General features: G+C 54.9%; 2 protein-coding genes across 4 annotated transcripts in view; one reads left to right on the forward strand and one right to left on the reverse strand.

Moving 5' to 3' along the window:
* erich3 (glutamate-rich 3) overlaps window positions 1-24,612 on the forward strand; it is a 135,185-nt gene that overhangs the window by 40,895 nt on the left and 69,678 nt on the right. The window lies entirely within an intron of this gene.
* The window catches only part of tnni3k (TNNI3 interacting kinase), a 175,960-nt gene continuing 166,690 nt past the window's right edge, over window positions 15,343-24,612 (reverse strand). The window contains exon 26 of the mRNA XM_052011797.1: window positions 15,343-15,490. Within this exon, the coding sequence (XP_051867757.1) occupies window positions 15,417-15,490 (74 nt within the window). The 3' untranslated portion in view covers window positions 15,343-15,416. The remainder of the gene's footprint in view (window positions 15,491-24,612) is intronic.

Here is a 24,612-nt window from a genome sequence, read left to right on the forward strand (position 1 = left end):
ACCACCGGTGGGACTGCACGGTTTAGGTGTGCAAGACACAGGTCTGGGGACGGAGACGCGGGACGGAGGGGCCCTGAACAGCAGCCACAGTGCTCAGCAAGATCCCAGGAGCCAGGCAGCAGCGGGAGATCGCTGGGATGTGGAGGCGGCAGGATTCCGGGAAGTGGGAATGGCGAAAGGTACAGCAGTGGAACATTGCGGCTCTCTCACTCCCGCAGCGGGACACCGGACCATCCCGGAGCCGGAGACGACCGATGCTGGGACACCTTCCCGGCCCAGGGGAGCGGGCTCAACGTTCCACTGCACGGATTATGCGCCGGGACCCAGTGACCACACAGCACGGCCGGAGGATGCGGGAGTCCGGCCCGGCCCCCAGGGCGGAGCGGGAGATGTCGGCACCGTGGGATCAGGCGCTCCCTGACCGGCAGGGTGGGAACCCCACCCACAGCCGGGGTATGTAGGGTCACCTCTCACCCAATGCCACTCCTCCGGCCCCACCCAACAACCCGGCACAGCCCAGAGACCCGGGTTCGATCTCGACCTCCAGCGCTGTCTGTGTGGAGTTTGCACATTCTCCTGGGTGTGGGTTTCCCCCGGGTGCTCCGGTTTCCTCACACATCCCAGAGACGTGCGGGTCGGTGGGTTAATCGGCCGCTGTAAATTGTCCCCAGTGTGTGGGTGAGGGGAGAGTTGATGGGAATGTGGGGAGAATAAAATGGGATCAGTGTAGGGTTGGTGTCAATGGTCAGCACAGACTTGATGGGCCAAAGGGCCTGTGTCCGTGCTGGGTGACTCTCCCCTTGCTCCTGGCTGTGACAGTGCTGGAGGTCATGGCCTCGGCCCCTCGGTGGAGACTGGGACCAGCGGGGTGTCCAGAACCGGGGCGGGGGGGGGGGGGGGAGGGCGGGTACCGGCCGCCACTGAGGACCTGGTCAGGGGAGCTGGAGGCAGCGGGGGGGGGGGAGTGGAGGAACCGCTGCAGGGAGCTGGAGGGAGTGGGGGGGGGGGAGTGGGGGGAGTGGTGGAACCGCTGCAGGGAGCTGGAGGGGGTGGGGGTGGCAGAGGGATCCAGCGGCGGAAATCGTATCCGAACAAAGACGTTGTAGGCAGAGCAGGAGCGGTAGGAATAACACAGGTGAAAGGCTCTGTGGACACAGCCCCGTGCGCGGGCAGCGCGGCCCTCTGTGTCCCGAGTGGCTCAGTCACAGAGTTGTACAGCGGAAGAACAGGCCCTTCGGCGCACCCTGTCTGTGCTGACCATCACACCCATCTACACCAGCCCCACCTGCCTGCATTAACTCCCTCTCCCTCTGTGTTGCTCATTCAGGTACCTGTCCAGGTGTTGCTCCTGTTCCTGCCTCCACCTCCTCCTCTGGCAGCTCATCCCAGAGACCAACTACTGTGTGTGTGAAACGTTTGCCCCTCAGGTTCCCCGTAAACCTCCTCCTCTCACCGTAAACCTGTGCCTCTGGTTTCAGACTCTACCCTGGCAACAGACTCTGACCATCCACCCTATCAATACTTTTACATCAAACACCACGCACAATACAGGCCCTTCGGCCCACAATGTTGTGCCGACATTTTATCCTGCTCTGAGATCTATCTAACCCGTCCCTCCCACATAGCCCCCCATCGCTCTATCATTCATGTGTCTACCTAAGAGTCTCTTAAATGTCCCTAATGTATCTGCCCCCACCACCTCTGCCAGCAGTGTGTTCCACACACCCACCACTCTCTGTGTAAAAAAAAAACTTACCCCTGACATCCCCCTTATACCTTCCTCCAATCACCTTAAAATTATGCCCCCTCGTGTTAGCCATTGTCGCCCTGGGAAAAAGTCTCTGACTGTCCACTCGATCTATGCCTCTTATCATCTTGTACACCTCTATCAAGTCACCTCTCATCCTCCTCCTCTCCAAAGAGAAAAGCCCCAGCTCGCTCAACCTATCCTCATAAGACATGCTCTGCAATCCAGGCAGCATCCTGGTAAATCTCCTCCGCACCATCTCTAAAGCTTCCACATCCTTCCTATAATTTTATAAACCTCCATATGGTCACCCCTCAGCCTCCTTCACTCCAGGGAAAACAGTCCCGGCCTGTCCAGCCTCTCCTTATAACTCAAGCCCTCCAGTCCCGGGAATGTCCCCGTGAATCTGTCCTGCCCCGTCTCCAGATCCTACAGCTGGGCGACCAGAACTGCACGCAGTGCTCCAGGTGCGGTCTCACCGATGCCTTGTACAGCTGTAACGGGACGTCCCAAGCCCGGTACTCACCGCCTGGGTTGAATGATCGAGGGGAGGGGAGGGAACGCTGAGGGGAGAGGGAGACACACACTGGCTCCACTGCCCCCTGAGGAACAGTACAGCACAGGAACAGGCCCTTCGGCCCACCATGTCTGTGCTGACCACGAAGCTCAACAAAACTAATCCCATCTTCCTGCACGTGGTCCATATCCCTCCATTCCCTGGAGACACCGGTGACGGGAGACTCTGGAATCTGGAGCAACAAACAATCTGCTGGAGGAATTCAGGGGGTCGAGCAGCATCTGTGGCGGGGTGGGGGGCGGTGGTGGAAGGAAATGTCGACGTTTCAGTTGGAAACCCTGCATCAGGACAGAGTTCCTCCAGCAGATTGTGTGTTGCTCCCTTCTCCCCGTCTGTTCATGTGTCTGTCTAACAGCCTCTCAAACCCCCCTATCATACCTGCCTCCACCCCCACCCCCGGCAGCACATTCCAGGCACCCACCGCTCCCTGTGTGAAAAACTTCCCCTGCACGTCTTTGAACTTTCCCCCTCTCACCTGAACTTTGACTCCCACTGGCCCCTAAGGGCAGCGAGAGGGAATACTGAAAGAACACAAAACACTAACCACACAACAACGCAGACCGGGCCGTGGAATGTCCCCCAGTCCCTCCTCTGTAAGGTGTACTGGCCATGAGGTTCTTCCGAGACCCCCCCCATGGGCAGAGGTTGGGAACAGGAGTGGGAGGAGATCACAACCCTCTGCACTTCAGTAAAATCACGGCGGGTCCCTCCCTCTCCCACCTCTCTGGAGACTCACTGACCCAGACCCTGAGGGGACAGGACAGGGGAGACGTGGAGATGTTTCCACCAGTGGGAGAGTCGGGAACGAGGGGACACAGTTACAGGACTAGGGGGCGGACATCTAAAGCTGAGGTGTGTAGGGACTTCTTCTCACAGAGGGAAGGGAATCTGTGGGATTCTCTGCCCCAGAGGGTGTGGAGACTGGATCACTGGGGGATTTAAAGAGGAGGGAGGTAAATGTTTGAAAGATCAGGGAACTGATGGGCTGAATGGCCTCCTCCTGCCTTCTCCATGAAACACCTCTCATTCTGGACAGTGAACCGTTCTCCCCACCCACACGTCAGTGGACGGGCCACGGGGTGCAGATGAGGAGATGTGGGATGGGTGGGGGGTGGAGTGGGCAAGAAGGTCACTCCTCCTACCCCATCTCTGCTCATGGGACACCACCCCTCATCCCAAAGGATTGTCTCCTCTGGGACAATGGTTGACTATCCCAGCTCTCCCCTCTCTCCCCTTCCCCTCCACCTGCCCCTCCCTCCCCTCCTCCCACCCTCCTTGCTACCTCCTCCTCCCTCTCCACTCCCTCCTCCCCAGTGAGCATCTTGGTTAGCATGGACGTTGGGCTGAAGGGCCTGGTTCTGTGCTGTTTGGTATTAATCTTGACTCTGAGTGCACCTCAGCAAGATTCACCCAATGACTTTCTTCCTGACTTACGATTAGTATCATACCACAGGACCTTCGGCCCACCATATCCCTGCTGACCCTGCAGTTCCCATCTACACCAACCCCATTCCCCAACACTTGGTCCATACCTTCTCTGCCTTGCTGATTCAAATCCTTAGCCAGATACTCGTTCACTGTTGTGAGAGTCTCTGCCTACCCCCCCCCCCACCTCAGACAGTGCATTCCAGATACCACACCCCCACTCCCCCAGATCCTCTGAGCCTCTTACTCCCTCACCTTATTCCTATGCCCTCTGGTCTTAGACACCCCACCAGGGGAAACATTCTTACTATCAATCTATGTCTCTCATAACTTTATATATCTCTGTAAGGTGTCCCTCAAGAAATAGGAGCAGGAAGAGGCCATCCGGCCCGTCGAGCCTGCCCGCCATTCAGTAAGATCATGGCTGATCTGGCCGTGGACTCAGATCCACCTACCTGCCTTTTCCCCATAACCCTTAATTCTCCGACTATGCAAAAATCTATCTAACTGTGTCTTACATATATTTAATGAGGTAGCCTCTACTGCTCCCCTGGGCAGAGAATTCCACAGATTCACTGCTCCCTGGGAAAAGCAGTTCCTCCTCATCTCCATCCAAAATCTACTTCCCCAAATCTTGAGGCTATGTTCCCTGGTTCTAGTCTCACCCATCAGTGGAAACAACCTTCCTGCCTCTATCTTATCTATCCCTTTCATCATTTTATATGTTTCTATAAGATCCCCTCTCATTCTTCTGAATTCCAGCGAGTATATTCACAGGTGACTCAATTTCTCCTCACAGGCTAACCCCCTCATCTCCAGAATCAACCTGGTGAACCTCCTCTGCACTGCCTCCAAAGCCTGTATATCCTTCCTCAAGTAAGGAGACCAGAACTGCGCGCAGTACTCCAGGTGCAGCCTCACCAGTACCCTGTACAGTTGCAGCATAACCTCCCTGCTCTTAAATTCAATCCCTCTGGCAATGAAGGCCGACATTTCATTTGTCTTCTTGATAACCTGTTGCACCTGCAAACCAACCTTTTTCAATTCATGCACAAGCCCTCCCAGGTCCCTCTGCGCAACAGCATGCTGCAATCTTTCACCATTTAAATAATAATCTGATCTTCTATTTTTCCCTCCAAAGTGGATGACCTCGCATTTACCAACATTGTACTCCATCTGCCAGACCCTTGCCCACTCACTGAACCTATCGATATCTCTGCAGACTCTCCGCATCCTCTGCACAATTTGCTTTTCCGCTCAATTTAGTGTCATCAGTAAACTGAGATACGCTGCACTCGCTCCCCTCTTCCAGATTGTTAATGTACATTGTGAACAGTTGTGGGCCCAGCGCCGACCCCTGCGGCACCCCACTCACCACTGATTGCCAACCACAGAAACACCCATTTATCCCAACTCTCTGCCTTCTATTGGTTAACCAATCCTCTATCCATGCTAATACATTACCCCCAACTCCAGGCATCCTTAGCTTACGGATGAGTCTTTTATGCAGCACCTTATCGAACGCCTTCTGGAAATCCAAGTACACAACATCCACCTGTCCCCCTCTATCCACTGCGCTCATTGTATCCTCAAAGAACTCCAGTAAGTTTGTCAAACAGGACCTGCCCTTCCTGAATCCATGCTGTGTCTGCTTGATGGAACCACTTCTATCCAGATGTCTTGCTATTCCTTCCTCAATGATAGCTTCAAGCATTTTCCCGACTACAGACGTTAAGCTAACTGGCCTGTAGTTACCTGCCTTTTGCCTACATCCTTTTTTAAACAGTGGCGTGACATTCACTGTCTTCCAATCTGCCGGGACCTGCCCAGAGTCCAGAAAATTTTGGTAAATTATCACGAACGCCTCTACTATAACTTCCGCCATTTCTTTCAGTACCCTGCGATGCATCCCATCAGGACCAGGGGACTTGTCTAGCTCTAGGCCCACTAGTTTGCTCATCACTGCCTCTTTAGTGACAGCGATTATATCGAGGTCCTCACCTCCCATCGCATCCTCTGCTCCAAGGAAAACAGACTCAGCCTCCCTATAAACGAATGACTCCAGTCCAGTCAACATCCTGGGGAATCTCCTTTGTATCCTTTCTAGTGGCACAGAGCCCGGCCCTGTGGCTCAGAAGGGTGGGGAAGGAGAGCAGAGGGCACTAGTGATAGGGGACTCTATAGTTAGGGGGGCAGACAGGCGATTCTGTGGATGCAGGTTCCAGGGTTTGGGATGTTTCAGATCACGTCCAAGATATCCCGCAGAGGGAGGGAGAACAGCCAGAGGTCGTGGTGCATATTGGCACCAACGACATAGGTAGGGAAAGGGATGAGGTCCTGAAAAAAGTCTACAGGGAGTTAGGAAGGAAGTTGAGAAGCAGGACCACCAAGGTAGTAATTTCCGGATTACTGCCTGTGCCACGTGACAGTGAGTATAGGAATAGAATGAGGTGGAGGCTAAATGCGTGGCTGAGGGATTGGAGTAAGAGGCAGGGATTCAGATCATTGGGGCCTCTCTTGGGGCAGGTATGACCTGTACAAAGAGGACGGGTTGCACTTGAATCCCAGGGGGACCAATATCCTGGCGGGGAAGTTTGCTAAGGCTACTGGGGAGAGTTTAAACTAGAATTGTTGGGGGGTGGGATCCGTACTGGAGAGACTGGGGAAGAGGTGTTTGGCTCTCAAATAGAGAAAGCTTGTAATAGGTACAAGAGGGAGGATGGACAGGTGATAGAGAAGGGACGTGCTCAGACCAACGGTTTGAGATGTGTCGATTTTAACGCAATGAGTATTGTGAACAAGGCGGATGAGGTTAGAGCTTGGATCAATACTTGGAGATACGATGTGGTGGCCATTACAGAGACTTGGTTGGCTCCGGGGCTGGAATGGTTGATTCAAGTGCTGGATTTAGATGTTTCAGGAAGGACAGGGAGGGAGGCAAGAGAGGTGGGGGAGCGGCACTGTTGATCAGAGACAGTGTCACGGCTGCGGAAAAGGTGGACGTCGTGGAGGGATTGTCTACGGAGTCTCTGTGGGTGGAGGTTAGGAACAGGAAGGGGTCAATAACTTTACTGGGTGTTTTTTATAGGCCGCCCAATAGTAACAGGGATATTGAGGAGCAGATAGGGAAGCAGATCCTAGAAAGGTGTGAGAATAACAAATTTTAATTTCCCAAACATCGATTGGCAGCTCCAGACAGTGAGGGGTTTAGATGGGGTGGAGTTTGTTAGGTGTGTTCAGGAAGGGTTCTTGACACAGTATGTAGATAGACCTACAAGAGGAGAAGCTGTGCTTGGTTTGATATTGGGAAATGAACCTGGTCTGGTCAGATCTCTCAGTGGGTTGAACATTTTGGAGATAGTGATCATAATTCTATCTCCTTTATGTTAGCACTGGAGAGGGATAGGAACAGACAGACTAGAAAGGCGTTTACTTGGAGTAAAGGGAATTATTAAGCTCTCAGGCAGGAAATTGGAAGATTAAATTGGGAACAGATGTTCTCAGGGAAAAGTACGGAAGAAATGTGGCAAATATTCAGGGGGTATTTGTGTGGAGCTCTGCATAGACATGTTCCAATGAGACAGGGAATTTACGATAGGGTACAAGAACCGTGGTGTACGAAGGCTGTAATAGATCTAGTCAAAAGGAAAAGAAAAGCTTACAAAAGGTACAGAGAGCTAAGTAATGTTAGAGATCTGGAGGAGTACAAGGCTAAAAGGAAGGAACTTAAGAAGGAAATTAGGAGAGCCAGAAGGGACATGAGAAGGCCTTGGTGGGCAGGATTAAGGAAAACCCCAAGGCATCCTACAGTATGTGAAGAGTAAGAGGATGAGATGCGAAGGGATAGGGCCTATCAAGTGCAGCAGTGGGAAAAGTGTGTATGGATCCGGAAGAAATAGCGGAGGTACTTAATGAATACTTTACGTCAGTATTCACCATGGAAAAGATCTGGGGGATTGTAGTGGGGACTTGCAGCGGCCTGAAAAGCTTGAGCATGTAGATATTAGGAAAGAGGAGGTGCTGAAACTTTTGGAAAGCATCAAGTTGGATAAGTCGCTAGGACCGGATGAGATGTACCCCAGGCTGCTGTGGGAGGCAAGGGAGGAGATTGCGGATCCTCTGACGATGATCTTTGCATCATTGATGGAGACAGGAGAGGTTCTGGAAGATTGGAGGGTTGCAGATGTTGTTCCCTTATTCAAGAAGGGGAGTAGGGATAGCCCAGCGAATTATAGACCGGTGAGTCTTACCTCAGTGGTTGGTAAGCTGATGGAGAAGATCCTGAGGGGCAGGATTTATGAACATTTGGAGAGGTATAATATGATTAGGAATAGTCAGCATGGCTTTGTCAAGGGCAGGTCCTGCCTTACAAGCCTGATTGAATTTTTTGAAGATGTGACTAAGCACATCGATGAAGGGAGAGCAGTAGATGTAGTGTATATGGATTTCAGCAAGGCATTTGATAAGGTACCCCATGCGAGGCTTATGGAGAAGGTGAGGAGACATGGGATCCAAGGGGACATTGCAGTGTGGATCCAGAACTGGCTGGTCCACAGAAAGCAAAGAGTGGTTGTTGAAGGGTCGTATTCTGCATGGAGGTCAGTGACCAGTGGTGTACCTCAGGGATCTGTACTGGGACCCTTTCTCTTTGTGATTTTTATAAACGACCTGGATGAGGAAGTGGAGGGGTGGGTTAGTAAGTTTGCGGATGACACGAAGGTTGGGGGTGTTGTGGATAGTTTGGAGGGCTGTCAGAGGTTATAGAGGGACATAGATAGGATGCAAAGTTGGGCTGAGAAGTGGCAGATGCAGTTCAACCCGATAAGTGTGAAGTTGTTCATTTTGGTAGGTCAAATATGTTGGCGGAATATAGTATTAACGGTAGGACTCTTGGCAGTGTGGAGGATCAGAGGGATCTTGGGGTCCGAGTCCATAGGACGCTCAAAGCGGCTGTGCAGGTTGACTCTGTGGTTTAAGAAGGCATATGGTGTATTGTCCTTCGTGAATTGTGGGAATTGAACTTAGGAGCCGAGAGGTATTGTTGCAGCTACATAGGTCCCTGGTCAGCCCCACTTGGAGTACTGTGCTCAGTTCTGGTCGCCTCACTACAGGAAGGACATGGAAGCCATAGAGAGGGTGCAGAGGAGATTTACAAGGATGCTGCCTGGAATGCGGAGCATGCCTTATGAAAGCAGGTTGAGGGAACTCGGCCTTTTCTCCTTGGAGCGACGGAGGATGAGGGGGGACCTGATAGAGGTGTATAAGATGATGAGAGGTATTGATTGGGTCAGAGGCTTTTTCCCAGGGCTGAAATGGTGGCCACAAGAAGACACAGGTTTAAGGTGCTGGGGAAGTAGGTACAGAGGAGATGTCAGGGGTAAGTTTTTTTACTCAGAGAGTGGTGAGTGTGTGGAATGGGCTGCCGGCAACAGTGGTGGAGGCGGATACGATAGAGTCTTTCAAGAGACTGTTAGATAGGTACATGGAGCTGAGAAAAATAGGGGGCTATGGGTAAGCCTAGTAATTTCTAGGGTAGGGACATGTTCGGCACAGCTTTGTGGGCCGAAGGGCCTGAATTGTGCTATAGGTTTTCTATGTTTCTATGCAATCACACCATCCCCATAGTGTGTGACCAGAACTGCAGACACTGTTTCACACACTTGTCTAGCCTCACCTAACCTTATCCAGCATGTCCAGTGATATATCAGCCCTGATTAAGCAGAGATTGGTTGAATAATCTCCATTATTGCCTGCTAATTGTCTCAGTGCCGACACATTAGGAGCAGCTTCAGCGAGTTGTTTAGTCTGAATACAAATCACCGAGTGTACACGGGGTGAATGCTAATCTGAACCAACCTCCCTGAACACCACACCAGCCGCACCGGTGCCGCTCACCGACAGCCCATAACTCCCTGTTTATTCCTTCCTGGGATCTGGGTGTCACCAGCAACGCCAGCATTTATTGCTCATCCCTCACTGCCCTCAATGGGGGGTGGGGGGGTGGGAGGGGGTGGGTGGGGAGGGTGGGAGGTGAGCTGCCTCCTTGAATCATTGCAGTCCTGCTGAAGATGGTGTCATAGAGTCACCCAGCACAGAAACAGGCCCTTCGGCCCACCAGTCTGTGCCGACCATCACCCACCATTGACACCAACCCTACACTGATCCCATTTCATTCTCCCCACATTCCCACCAACTCCCCCAGATTCTACCCCTCACCCACACACTGGGGGCAATTTACAGCGGCCAATTAACCCACTGACCCGCACGTCTCTGGGATGTGGAGGAAACCGGAGCACCCGGGGGAAACCCACGCGGTCACAGGGAGAACGTGTAAACTCCACACAGACAGTGCTGGAGGTCGGGATCGAACCCAGGTCTGGGCTGTGAGGCAGTGGGACTACCTGCTGTGCTACCCAATATTCCGATTCCCTCCAGACATTCCCGTTGAATCCGATCCTGCTGTAAATTGCCCCCAGCGTGTGGGTGAGGGGTAGAATCTGGGGGGAGTTGGTGGGAATGTGGGGAGAATGAAACGGGATCAGTGTAGGGTTGATGTAAGTGGGTGGGTGATCCGATCCGATCGGGTCCCAGAGTTCCGCAGTGGGAACGTTCTCCTCCCCTTCCCTCTGTGTCCTTTGGTCCCCCCCTCCTTCCCGAGATCATTCCCCCATTAAACCTTTGCTGCTACAACAGCCTCACCCTCTCTACCATATTCTGCCAGTTTCTCAACAGTTCTGTCCTTTGTGTGGGCCTCAGACATCAGACGTCCAGCCAATCACCAATCCAAGGCCACCTGGACACCGTGGTCCACGCCTGTTAGCCGTAGACACCCCACGCTGGTTACCTCTTTCCCCTGAGTTCTCCCTGCACAGGATCTGAACCATCGACTGACGGCTGGCGACTCCGTCTCATTGCTGCCGAGTTCTACCTCCCTGGACTCTGAACCCTAGGATCTTCACCCACTGGGCTTTTTGTTCTGTTATTTCCGTAGAATGTAAATAAAATCTATTTATGTGGTGAATTTATCTGCCAGAACTTGACGATTAAGGGAAACACATTCACATAGAAAGCAGGGGCCCCTTTGTCCCGTCCAACCATTCGATGTGACCACGGCTGATCTGCCCCTCATCTCCTCTTCTGTGCCGGTTCCCCATCGCCCTCAGTTCCCTGATCTTTCAAACATTTACCTCAGAGATCCCCAGAGATCCAGTCTCCACACCCTCTGGGGCAGAGAATCCCACAGATTCCCCTCCTTCTGTGAGAAGAAGTCCTACACACCTCAGTTTTCAATGTCCGCCCCTAATCCATAACTGTGTCCGCTTGTTCGAGACATCCTCCTGTTGAAATTCCGACAGATTTTAGTGAACAGGGCCCTCGACCACACCTGCACTTCTGTTCTCACCCCTTCTCCTCCTGAGCAGAGCAAGAACAGAGCTCCCCATCCACCCCTCCAACTTCAGATCATCCTTCAGAATCTCCGCCAGCCCCAACAATATCCCCACCTCCCCTTTGCGTTTCGTAGGGATTGCTCCCTTCACGACTCCCTGATCTGTCTCTGACCCTGCCGACTGCTCCTCAGGACGACTCTTTCCCTCCCAGGACATAACACCTGTCCTTTCCCCCTACTTCCCTTCCCGCCATCCAGGGCCAAACACTCCAGGTGATTCACTTACACTTCTCCCAGTCCTGTGAACTGCACTTGGTGCCACTCTGTGGTCTCCTCTACACCGGCAGACACAGACTGGGTGGTTACTTTACCGACCCCGAGCCTCCTGCTGCTGCCACCCTGTACCCCTGGACTGTCACAGCGAGGCCCAATGCAAGCCCGACCAACAAGCCATCTGTCCGGGCATGGTGCAGCCTGCAGGACTCATGAAACATGGAAAAGTACAGCACAGGAACACCATGTCTGTTCCGACCATGATGACAATTTAAATTAATCCCACCTGCCTGCACACGGTCCGTATCCCTCCACCCCTGCCTGTTCATGTGTCTGTCTAAATGCCTCTTAACGTAGCAATCGTATCTGCCTTCACCCCCTCCCTGGTAGCCCGTTCCAGGCTTGTGTAAAAAACTTGCCCCACACATCTCCTTTGAACTTTCTGCCTCTCACCTTAAACCCATGTCCTCTAGTATTTGACATTTCCACCCTGGGAAAAAAAACTCTGACCGTCTCTGTATCTGTACCTCTCATCATTTTATAAACCTCTATCAGGTCTCCCTCAGCCTTCACCGCTCCAGAGAAAACAACCCAAGTCTGTCCAACCTCTCCTTATAGCTCATGCCCTCTAATCCAGGCAGCACCCTGGTGAACCTCCTCTGCACCCTCTCCAAAGCCCCCACATCCTTCCTGTAATGTGACAACCAGACCTGCACACAGTGCTCCAAGTACATCCTGACCAAAGTTTTACACAGCTGCAACGTGACTTCCTGACGTTTGTACTCAACTCCCTGACCGATGAAAGCAAGCGTGCTGTACGCCTACCTTACCACCCTGTCCACTTGTGCTGCCACTTTCAGGGAGCTCTGGACTTGAGCCCCAAGATCCCCTGTACATTGATGGTCCGACGGGTCCTGCCAATTTCCCCTTACATTTGATCTCCTGAAGTGCATCACCTCACACTTGCCCGGATTAAACTCCATCTGTCATTTCTCTGCCCATGTCTCCAGCTGATCCATATCCTGCTGGATCGTTTGACAACTTTCCCCACCATCCACAGCTCCACCGATCTTTATGTTATCTGCAAGCTCATCTACATTTTGATCCAGTTCATTTATATACGTTACAAACAACAGAGGTCCCGGCACTGACCCCTGTGGACCACCACTGGTCACAGACCTCCAGCCAGATTACACCCCTCCACCACTACCCTCTGTCTTTAGTGGCCAAGCCAATTTTGTATCCAGCTCATGAACTCTCCGTGGATCCATGTGCCTTAATCTCCTGGATCAGCCGAACATGAGAGACCTTGTTGAAAGCTTTACTAAAGTCCATGTAGACAACATCCACCGCACCACCTCAATATTGAACTCTCCAACTGGAGGCAAGTCACTTCAGATTCCGACACTGTTTTCAGATAATTCACTCTGTCTGCAGCAGAACCAGTTGTTTCATTCACCGGTGACACTGGCCCTGGTTGTGTCTCTCCACTGGCACAGCCCGACCTCCCTGAACTTCACAACTACCCAGTAGATTCCCAGTGGATCCTCTCACTGAGGGTGGGACAGTGGAGGGTGGAACAGTGCTAGACCTCAGGGAATGAAGTTGGGTAACAGGATGATGTGTCACTATTCCCAAAGTAGGAATCATCACCATAATTCAGTGAGTTTTGCATTAGTTATGGGAAGGGATGAGGATTGTTTGGAAATTAAATCTGAAATGGGGCAGTTTGCCATCATTAGACAGGAACTGGCAAATGCAGATGGGCAGCAGATTGCAGTTGCACCTACAGCCGACAAAGTCACAGAGCCATTGAATTGTACAGTATGGAAACAGGCCATTCGGCCCAGTTCGTCCATACCAACCAGTGGGGACATGTCTGTTGCTGGAGAATTTGGGGGGGGGGGGCGATGAAATTCTAGAACATTAAAAAGTGAGGTATGAGCTGTCTTGGTGGGCATGAAGGCAGATAAATCCCCAGGGCCGGATGAGATGTATCCCAGGTGAAGCAGGAGTGGGGTAGCAGTGGGGATACAAGGGAGGAGATTACTGGGACCACTGGTGGGGTGGAGGACAGTGACTGTGGTACCTTTATTCCGGAAGGCCAGGTAACTACAGGCCTGTGAGTCCAACATCAGTGCTGAGGAAATTATTGGAAAAAATTCTGAGGGACAGGATTAATCACTGGGATCGGTGCTGGAACGGAGGAAGGGGAACTATGGAGAAGGTGAGGAGACATGGGATCCAAGGGGACATTGCAGTGTGGATCCAGAACTGGCTGGCCCACAGAAGGCAAAGAGTGGTTGTTGAAGGGTCATATTCTGCATGGAGGTCAGTGACCAGTGGTGTACCTCAGGGATCTGTACTGGGACCCTTTCTCTTCGTGATTTTTATAAACGACCTGGATGAGGAAGTGGAGGGGTGGGTCAGTTAGTTTGCGGATGACACAAAGGTTGGGGGTGTTGTGGATAGTTTGGAGGGCTGTCAGAGGTTACAGAGGGACATAGATAGGATGCAGAGTTGGGCTGAGAAGTGGCAGATGCAGTTCAACCCAGATAAGTGTGAAGTGATTCATTTTGGTAGGTCAAATATGTTGGCGGAATATAGTATTAATGGTAGGCCTCTTGGCAGTGTGGAGGATCAGAGGGATCTTGGGGTCCGAGTCCATAGGACGCTCAAAGCGGCTGCGCAGGTTGACTCTGTGGTTAAGAAGGCATACGGTGTATTGTCCTTCATCAATCGGGGAATTGAATTTAGGAGCCGAGAGGTATTTTTGCAGCTATATAGGACCATGGTCAGCCCCACTTGGAGTACTGTGCTCAGTTCTGGTCGCCTCACTACAGGAAGGATGTGGAAGCCATAGAGAGGGTGCAGAGGAGATTTACAAGGATGCTGCCTGGAATGCGGAGCATGCCTTATGAAAGCAGGTTGAGGGAACTCGGTCTTTTCTCCTTGGAGAGACGGAGGATGAGGGGGGACCTGATAGAGGTGTATAAGATGATGAGAGGCATTGATCGGGTAGATAGAGGCTTTTCCTCAGGGCTGAATTGGTGGCCACAGGAGGACACAGGTTTAAGGTGGGGGAGTAGATATAGAGGAGATGTCAGGGGTAAGTTTTTTACTCAGAGAGTGGTGAGTGTGTGGAATGGGCTGCTGGCAACGGTGGTGGAGGCGGATACGATAGGGTCTTTCAAGAGACTGTTGGATAGGTACATGGAGCTGAGTAAAATAGAGGGCTATGGGTAAGCCTAGTAATTTCTAGGGTAGGGACATGTTCGGCACAGCTTTGTGGGCCGAAGGTCCTGAATTGTGCTGTAATTGTTCTATGTTCTGTGTATTACCCCTTATGAGGGTTATAGATCGGGTGGACAGTGAAAAACCTTGCCCCATAGCAGAAGTGTTGAAAGCAAGACAGCGTGGGTTTAAGATCAGGAGGAAGAGGCTTGGAGGGGATCTGAGGAAGAATTTTTGCCCCGGGGAGGGCGGCGGGGTGTGGAATCTGGAACGCTTGCCCTGAGGGGTGGGGTAGGCAGAGACTCTCAACACATTTAACAAGTATCCAGACGAGCATTTGAGTCACCAAGGCATTGAAGGTATGGAGGAGGTGCTGGGAGATGGGGTGGTAGTAGGTGGGTCCTGCACGCTGAGCTTGGACATGATGGGCTGAATGGCCTGTCTCTGTGCTGTGTGACATTGGCCTAAAGACTCAAGGCTGTAACCTGTCCCTGGTGCCTATAAATGGACGAGTACACTGACCCCACCATCCCCACTCTGGGAACACCTTCTGACGTAGTAAGTTAGGGGGGGAGATTCCCCTGGGACCACTGCTCGGAAGGTCCCACCCCAGGTGACGCTGGCAGTGCTGAACATTGTGGAAGGTCTGGGAAGAAGTTCACAGTCAGGGAGACACTCCAATTCCTTGGACCAGTCGTTCTTTTATTTGTTGTCCATGAGCTGCTGGTCTGCGGCTGTTCCCCTCACACTCCCCAGGAGCTGAGGCAATGGGTTCAGGAACTGTCCTCCAGGCTGCCGCTGCTGCAGGAGTTGTAGCGCATGGTGCTCAGCGGGTCCGACACATAACCTGTGACAGGAGACCAACAACAAGCTCAGCATGTAGCCCAGAGTCCAATCTCCGCACACACAGCTGCAGCCCAGAGTCCGAACTCCGTACACACAGCTGCAGCCCAGAGTCTGATCTCCGCACACACGGCTGCAGCCCAGAGCCCGATCTCTGCACACACCACTGCAGCCCAGAGTCCGAACTCCGTACACACAGCTGCAGCCCAGAGTCTGATCTCCGCACACACGGCTGCAGCCCAGAGTCCGATCTCTGCACACACCACTGCAGCCCAAAGTCCGAACTCCGCACACACCACTGCAGCCCAGGGTCCGATCTCCGCACACACCACTGCAGCCCAAAGTCCGATCTCTGCACACACCACTGCAGCCCAGAGTCCGATCTCCGCACACACCACTGCAGCCCAGAGTCCGAACTCCGCACACACCACTGCAGCCCAGAGTCCGAAATCCGTGCACACAGCTGCAGCCCAGAGTCTGATCTCCGCACACACCGCTGCAGTCCAGAGTCCGATCTCTGCACACAAACTGCCTCAGATCAGGCCAAGACAAGACCTGGTGGTTAGGGGAGGTGGTGGGAGATCTTACCCTGTCAAAGAGTCCAGAGGTGGGAAGTGAGAGGGCAAGGGAGGGTCTGAGGGAGTTCTTCCCCCAGAGGATGGGGGGTTGAAATCTGGAAAGCACTCCGGGGAGGGGGGGATTGGGGGGGGGGCAGAGACTCTCACAGCATTGAACAAGTATCAAGATGAGCACTTGAATGACCAAGGTACTGGGCAGGTGCTGGAGTGGGTAACGTAGGTGGGCACCCTACACTGGGGAGTGGGGTGGTGGAGGTGGGCGCCCTACACTGGGGAGTGGGTGTGGAGGTGGGCGCCCTACACTGGGGAGTGGGGTGGTGTAGGTGGGCACCCTACAGTGGGGAGTGGGGTGGTGTAGGTGGGCACCCTACACTGGGGAGTGGGTGATGGAGGTGGGCACCCTACACTGGGGAGTGGGGTGGTGTAGGTGAGCGCCCTACACCGGGAGTGTGGTGATGGAGGTGGACGCCCTACACAAGGGAGTGGGGTAATGTAGGTGGCTGCCCAACACTGGGGAGTGGGGTGGTGTAGGTGGGCACCCTACACTGGGGAGTGGGTGATGTAGGTGGGCGCGCTACACTGGGGAGTGGGTGATGGAGGTGGGCACCATACACTGGGGCGTGGGGTGGTGTAGGTGGGCACCCTACACTGGGGAGTGGGGTGGTGGAGGTGGGCGCCCTACACTGGGGAGTGGGTGATGGAGGTGGGCGCCCTACACTGGGGAGTGGGGTGGTGTAGGTGGGCACCCTAAACTGGGGAGTGGGGTGGTGTAGGTGGGCACCCTACACTGGGGAGTGGGTGATGGAGGTGGGCACCCTACACTGGGGAGTGGGGTGGTGGAGGTGGGCGCCCTACACTGGGGAGTGGGGTGGTGTAGGAGGGCGCCCTACACTGGGGAGTGGGGTGATGGAGGTGGACGCCCTACACAAGGGAGTGGGGTAATGTAGGTGGGTGCCCAACACTGGGGAGTGGGGTGGTGTAGGTGGGCACCCTACACTGGGGAGTGGGTGATGTAGGTGGGCGCCCTACAATGGGGAGTGGGTGATGGAGGTGGGCACCATACACTGGGGCGTGGGGTGGTGTAGGTGGGCACCCTACACTGGGGAGTGGGGTGGTGCAGGTGTGAGCCCTACACTAGGGAGTGGGGTGATGGAGGTGGGCACCCTACACTGGGGAGTCGGGTGGTGTAGGTGAGCGCCCTACACTGGGAGTGGGTGATGGAGGTGGGCACCCGACACTGATGAGTGGGGTGATGGATGTGGCCACCCCACACTGGGGAGTGGGTGATGGAGGTGGGCACCCTACACTAGGGAGTGGGGTGGTGTAGGGGGTGCCCTACACTGGGGAGTGGGGTGATGGAGGTGGACGCCCTAAAGGGAGTGGGGTGATGTAGGTGGCGCCCTACACTGGGGAGTGGGTGATGGAGGTGGGCACCCTACACTGGGGAGTGTGGTGATGTAGGTGGGCACCCAACACTGGGGAGTGGGTGATGGAGGTGGGCACCCTACACTGGGGCGTGTGTGGTGTAGGTGGGCGCCCTAACTGGTGAGTGGAGTGATGGAGGTGGGCACGCTACACTTTGGAGTGGGGGATGGAGGTGGGCACCCTACACTGGGGAGTGTGGTGATGGAGGGGGCGCCCTACACTGGGGAGTGGGGTGGTGTAGGTGGGCGCCCTACACTGGGGAGTGGGTGATGGAGGTGGGCACCCTACACTGGGGAGTGGGGTGGTGTAGGTGGGCGCCCTACACTGGGGAGTGGGTGATGGAGGTTGGCACCCTACACTAGGGAGTGGGGTGATGTAGGTGGGTGCCCTACACTGGGGAGTGGGGTGATGGAGGTGGGCACCCTACACTGGGGAGTGTGGCGATAGAGGTGGGCACCCTATACTGGGGAGTGGGGTGATGCAGGTGGGCACCCAACACTGCGGAGTGGGTGATGGAGGTGGGCACCCTACACTGGGGAGTGGGTGATGGAGGTAGGCACCCTACACTGGGGAGGGGTGATGCAGGTGGGCTCCTACACTGGGGAGTGGGGTGGTGTAAGTGGACGCCCTACACGGGAGAGGGTGATGCAGGTGGGCACCCTACACTGGGGAGTGGGGTGATGGAGGTTGGCACCCTACACTGGGGAGTGTGGTGGTGTAGGTGGGCACCCGACACTGGGGAGTGGGTGATGGAGGTGGGCACCCTACACTGGGGAGTGGGGTGGTGTAGGTGGGCACCCTACGTTGGGGAGTGGGGGAATGGAGGTGGACGCCCTACACTAGGGAGTGGGGTAATGTAGGTGGGTGCCCTACACTGGGGACTGGAGTGATGTAGGTGAATGCCCTACACTGGGGAGTGGGGTGGTGTAGATGTGAGCCCTACACTAGGGAGTGGGGTGATGGAGGTGGGCACCCTACACTGGGGAGTGGGTGGTGCAGGTGTGAGCCCTACAGTAGGGAGTGGGGTGATGGAGGTGGGCACCCTACACTGGGGAGTGGGGTGGATGCAGGTTGCGCCCTACACTGGGGAGTGGGTGATGTAGGTGGGCACCCTACACTGGGGAGTGGGGTGGTGTAGGTGGGCACCCTACACTGGGGAGTGGGTGATGGAGTTGGGCGCCCTACACTATGGAGTGCGTGATGGAGGTGGGCGCCCTACACTGGGGAGTGGGTGATGGAGGTGGGCGCCCTACAATGGGAGTGGGTGATGGAGTGGGCACCCTACACTGGGGAGTGGGTGATGGAGGTGGGCACCCTACACTGGGGAGTGGGTGATGGAGGTGGGCACCCTACACTGGGGAGTGGGGTGGTGTAGGTGGGCACCCTACACGGGAGTGGGGTGATGGAGGTGGGCGCCCTACACTGGGGAGTGGGTGATGGAGGTGGGCACCCTACACTGGGGAGTGGGTGATGGAGGTGGGCACCCTACACTGGGAGTGGGGCGATGGAGGTGGGCACCCTACACTGGGGAGTGGGTGATGGAGGTGTGCACCCTGCACTGGTGAGTGGGGTGGTGTAGGTGGGCACCCGAGACTGGGGAGTGGGGTGGTGTAGGTGGACGCCCTAAACTGGGGAGTGGGTGATGGAGGTGGGCACCCTTCACTGGGGAGTGGGGTGGTGTAGGTGGGCGCCAACACTGCGGAGTGGGTGATGGAGGTGGGCACCCGTCACTGGTGAGTGGGGTGATGGAGGTGGGCACCCTACACTGGGGAGTGGGTGATGGAGGTGGGCACCCTACACTAGGGAGTGGGGTGGTGTAGGTGGGTGCCCTACACTGTGGATTGGGGTTGGAGGTGGACGCCCTACACTGGGGACTGGGGTGAAGTAGGTGGGTGCCCTACACTAGGGAGAAGGGTGATGGAGGTGGGCACCCTACACTGTGGAGTGGGTGATGGAGATGGGCACCCTACACTAGGGAGTGGGTGATGGAGTTGGGCGCCCTACACTGGGGAGTGGGTGATGGAGGTGGGCACCCTACACTGGGGAGTGGGTGATGGAGGTGGGCACCCTACACTGGGGAGTGGGGTGGTGTAGGTGCGCACCCTACACTGGGGAGTGGGTGATGGAGGTGGGCACTCTACACTGGGGAGTGGGTGATGGAGGAGGGGCACCCTACACTGGGGAGTGGGTGATGGAGGTGGGCGCCCTACACTGGGGAGTGGGGTGTAGGTGGGCGCCCTACACTAGGGAGTGGGGTGATGTAGGTGGGTGCCCTACACTGGGGAGTGGGGTGATGGAGTTGGGCACCCTACACTAGGCAGTGGGGAGTTGTAGGTGGGTGCCCTACACTAGGGAGTGGGGTGATGGAGTTGGGCACCCTACACTGGGGAGTGGGGTGATGTAGGTGGACGCCCTACACTGGGGAGTGGGGGATGGAGGGGGCACCCTACACTGGGGAGTGGGGTGATGGAGGTGGCACCCTACACTGGGGAGTGGGGTGATGTAGGTGGACGCCCTACACTGGGGAGTGGGGTGGTGTAGGTGGGCGCCCTACACTGGGGAGTGGGGTGATGGAGGTGGACGCCCTACACTGGGGAGTGGGGTGATGGAGGTGGGCACCCTACACTGGGGACTGCGGTGATGGAGGTGGGCACCCTACACTGGGGAGTGGGGTGGTGTTGGGGACGCCCTACACTGGGGAGAGTGGTGATGTAAGTGGGAACCCTACACTGGGGAGTGGGTGATGGAGGTGGGTGCCCTACACTGGGGAGTGGGGTGGTGTAGGTGGGCACTCTACACTGGGGAGTAGGGTGATGGAGGTGGACGCCCTACACTGGGGACTGGGGTGATGGAGGTGGTCACCCTACACTGGGGAGTGGGGTGGTGTTGGTGGACGCCCTACACTGGGGAGTGTGGTGATGGAGGTGGGCACTGGATGGTCAGAATGACCAGTCCCTGTTCTCTGGGACTGTGACAGGGAGGGGAGACGCTGACCGACTGACCAATGGTGGAAGGGCGGTGGGCAGGGTGAGAGGTCTGAGTCCAGCGGGAGCCCATGGGGTGGTGATACTCACCGTTCACATCCATGGGTGGGTACTGCAGGCTCTTCCTCAGCTCCTCAACACCAACACCCTGGGAGCAGCGACGGTCAGAAGCACTGAGGACAACAGTAATCATCAGGGTACAAGACCAGAGGCTGTTGTCCGCATCACACCTTTCAACAATCTCTCCACTTCCCCCGCAGCCTTAGAGTCATCAGTCGTACAGCACGGAAACAGGCCCTTCGGCCCAACTCGAACATGCTGACCATGTGGTTTACCTGAGCCAGTCCCATTTCCCTGAGTTTGGCCCATATCCCTCTAAACCTTTCCTTTCCATGGACCCGTCCCAGTGTCTCCTAAACACTGTAATCGTGCCTGCCTCGACCACCTCCTCCAGCAGCTCGTTCCACACACCCACCACCTCTGGGTTAAAAACTTGCCCCTCAGGTCCCCTTTAAATATTTCCCCTCTCACCTTGAACCTTTGCCCTCTAGTTTTAGACTCCCCCACCCTGGGGAACAGACTGTGACCATCCACCTTATCCAAGCCCCTCATGATGTTATAAACCTCTATCAGGTCACCCCTCAGCCTCCTTCGCTCCAGGGGAAACAGTCCCGGCCTGACCGGCCTCTCCCTGTAACTCAAACCCTCCAGTCCCAGCAATAGCCTCTCCAGCCCCAACAGCCTGTCCGGCCTCTCCCTGTAACTCAAACCCTCCGGTCCCAGCAACGTGAATCCTTTCTGCACCTTCTCCAGTTTAATGACACCTTTCCTACAGCTGGGTGACCAGAACCGCACACAGTGCTCTCTAATAACTTGTACCACTGTAACATCACGTCCAAGCTCCTGTACTCAGTGCCCCGATGGAGGCCACCGTGCCAAACACCTCCTTCACCACCCTGTCTTCCTGAGTCACCACTTTCAGGGAACCGTGTCCCTGTACCCTGGGTGTCTCTGTTCTACAGCTCTCCTCAGGGCTCTGCCATTTACTATGGAATCCTACCCTGGTTTAACTTCCCAAAATACAACACTTTGCAGTTGAATTATGGTTCCTTCTCAAGCATCAACCGATCCCTTTTTTAATGTGAAAAATAAAAGCAGACAGGTTCTTCAGTCCCCTGTGGTTCCTGCCTGGCCATTTCCCGGGACTGTTGGCTCCTGGTGCTGAGGATCTCGGCTTCGAGTGGACATTCAGGACTCAGGTCGTGACTGGATCAGATTTGGCTGGGGAGGGGACACATTGTCCCACCACAATTCCCACATCGCTGGATCCCATCCACAGGGAGTCAGGATCAGGATTCAACACCAACAGTCAGACCAATACCCAGAGCACACTGAGAGCGCGGGGGCCCTCTCCGCAGGTCCGTGATCCCCACCGTACCATGAAGGAGGAGGGACTGGGATTATGTTGCCTCGTGAATCAGGGAGATGTCTGTAGGTGAAGATGTAACCCTGAGGCTCTGGGGCTGGGGTGTGGCTGGGACCTCATCTGTGGTTCATGGTGGGACAGGGTATCAACAGCTGGTACTGAGGGAGGCCACGTTGTGGAAGGGGCGGTACTGAGCTGAGTTCCGCGCTCGGTGGGCTCGTCAAATGATCGCGTGTGTTGTGGACGGCACCAATGTGATTTTGATCTGAAGTATTGAGGGTTGCGGTAGTGGGTGTAGTGACGTATGTGTGTTTTTGCGGGTATTAGTTTACAGTAATCTCTGAAGTTATGTAGTTGATTAGGTGATCCTTTCTGTATTAGATGTATACATTTGATATTTGTTGCCTTTTGTAGTGCTTTTAACTAATAAACGTTTTGTAAAAAAAAAGGGGCGATACAGACTGCAGCTCCTCTTTGCGTATCTGAGGGGGCTCAAGTTCTGGCTGCACTTCAGCCCGACGCTGCTGATCTACGGTCACCCGATGCGGCGCGGGCGGGGCGTGCAGAGGATCTCCTGGTGTGTCTTCTGCTGGGCCTGGCCAAGTTGGCCATCCACGGGACGCGGCGACGGGCGGCCGAGGGTTCCGGCTGATCGGCCTGCCTGCCCGTCTGCCGTGCTTACGTGCGCGCGCGGGTGTCTTTGGAGAGGGAGCACGCGGTCTCTGCAGGCACCCTGGCTGAGTTCCGCGCTCAGTGGGCCCCTCAGGGGATCGCGTGTGTTGTGGACGGTACGAACGCGATTCTTTTGAAGTGTCGCGTGTCACGTTGACGGGTGTAGCGTCGCGTGTGTGTTTCGTTAGTATTAGTTTGCATTCTCTACTAGTATGTCGTTGCGTAGTTTCTTCTTTTCTGTATTAAATGTCGTGTATTGACACTGGTCGTCTTTTCTGTAGTGCTTGTAGCGAATAAACGTTTATAAATAAAAAAAAGGGGAAGTGCTGAGGGTGGGGCAGTGCTGAGGGTGGGGCAGTACTGTGGGAGGGGCAGTGCTGAGGGAGGGGCGGTACTGTGGAGATGCCCTGTTTGAAGAGCCCTGGGTGTCCTGACACGAACACTTTTTGCCCAGTTAGTATCATTAATCAACGCACTACTTGTTTGTTCCCATATTGCTGTGTGGGATCTTTCTGTGCATATTTTGGGTTGTTTCATACTCAACACCGGTGTGGTACCTACTCACAAGTCAGGGCAGTGAAGGTGCTATGTAAAGGCAAATCTTCCATCTCCCAGATCAGGGTGGGTGCCCCGGATCAGCATGGGTGTCCCAGATCAGGATGGGTGTCCCAGATCAGGGTGGGTGCCCTAGATCAGGGTGGGTGTCCCAGACCAGGGTGGGTGCTCCGGATCAGGGTGGGTGTCCCGGATCAGGGTGGGTGCCCCGGATCAGGGTGGGTGTCCTCGAGCAGGGTGGGTGCCCCGGATCTGGGGGGGTGTCCGAGCAGGGTGGGTGTCCCGCAGTAGACTCTCAGAGCTCACAGCTCACCCGATACACAGGATCAGCACTGTGTGGCGGTGTGGGCTCAGGGGACGGTGTCAGGTGTCAGCGGCCCAGCTGGGATCGGTGGGACTACAATGGAAGCCTCGGGCAGAAACCTGAGCTCCCGAGCTGAGCTGTGAGACGCCCCTCTCTGCTCCACTGAACACCCACTCTGTGTCGCAGGGGCATCAGGGCAGCCAGTGTCCCCACCACCTCCCGCTGACGGTAAGTGTTGTGCTTCACTGCACCGGTTATTCTGTAAAATCCTCATCACGCCACAGAGCCCAGCTCCCCCCTGGGGTTGGGGGGGATCGATCCCCCCACATCTGCCCTCTCTCGCAGTACATCGTGGGGAATCAGAAACAAGTTTCCCGCTGGAAGAACAGCAGGGGCTGGACATCCGGAGCCGAACAGACAGGGCAGGGAGCACTCAGAGGCTCAGGCCGTGTCTGTGCGGAGAGCAACAGTTAACGTTCCTGCTGGACGGTTACTGGACCTGAAATGTTAATGCTCGCACAGAGTCACAGAGTTTTCCAGCATGGAAAGAGGCCCTTCGGCCCATCGAGTCCGTGCCGACCATCACCCACCCATTTACACCAACCCTACACTGATCCCATTTCATTCTCCCCACAGTCCCATCAACTCCCCAGTGGCCAAAACTGGGCCATTCCAATGTCAGAGAGTCACACAGCATGGAGACAGGCCCTTCGGTCCAACTGGTCCGTGCCAACCAAGGCTCCCATCTAAGCCAGTCTCATTTCCCATGTTTGGCCCATATCCCTCTAAACCTTTCCTAGCTGTGTACCTGTCCAAGTACCTTTTAAATGTTGTTAATGTACCTGCCTCACCCACTTCCTCTGGCAGCTCGTTCCATAAACTGACCACCCTCTGGGTGAAAAAGTTGCCCCTCAGGTTCCTGTTAAATCTTTACCCTCTCACCTTAGACTTATGCCCTCCAGTTCTTGGTTCTCCAACTCTGGGAAAAAGGCTATGCACATTCACCCTATCTATGCCCCTCATGACGTTATACACCTTTATAAGATCACCCTTAATTCTCCAATGAAAAAAGTCCCAATCTGCCCAACCTCTCTCCATAACTCAGTCCCTCGAGTACCGGCAACATCCTCATAAATCTCCAATACTCTCTTTCCAGCTTAATGGCATCTTTCCTACAGCAGG

This window comes from Pristis pectinata, chromosome 3, assembly GCF_009764475.1.
Source record: "Pristis pectinata isolate sPriPec2 chromosome 3, sPriPec2.1.pri, whole genome shotgun sequence".
Classification (NCBI taxonomy): Eukaryota; Metazoa; Chordata; class Chondrichthyes; order Rhinopristiformes; family Pristidae; genus Pristis; species Pristis pectinata.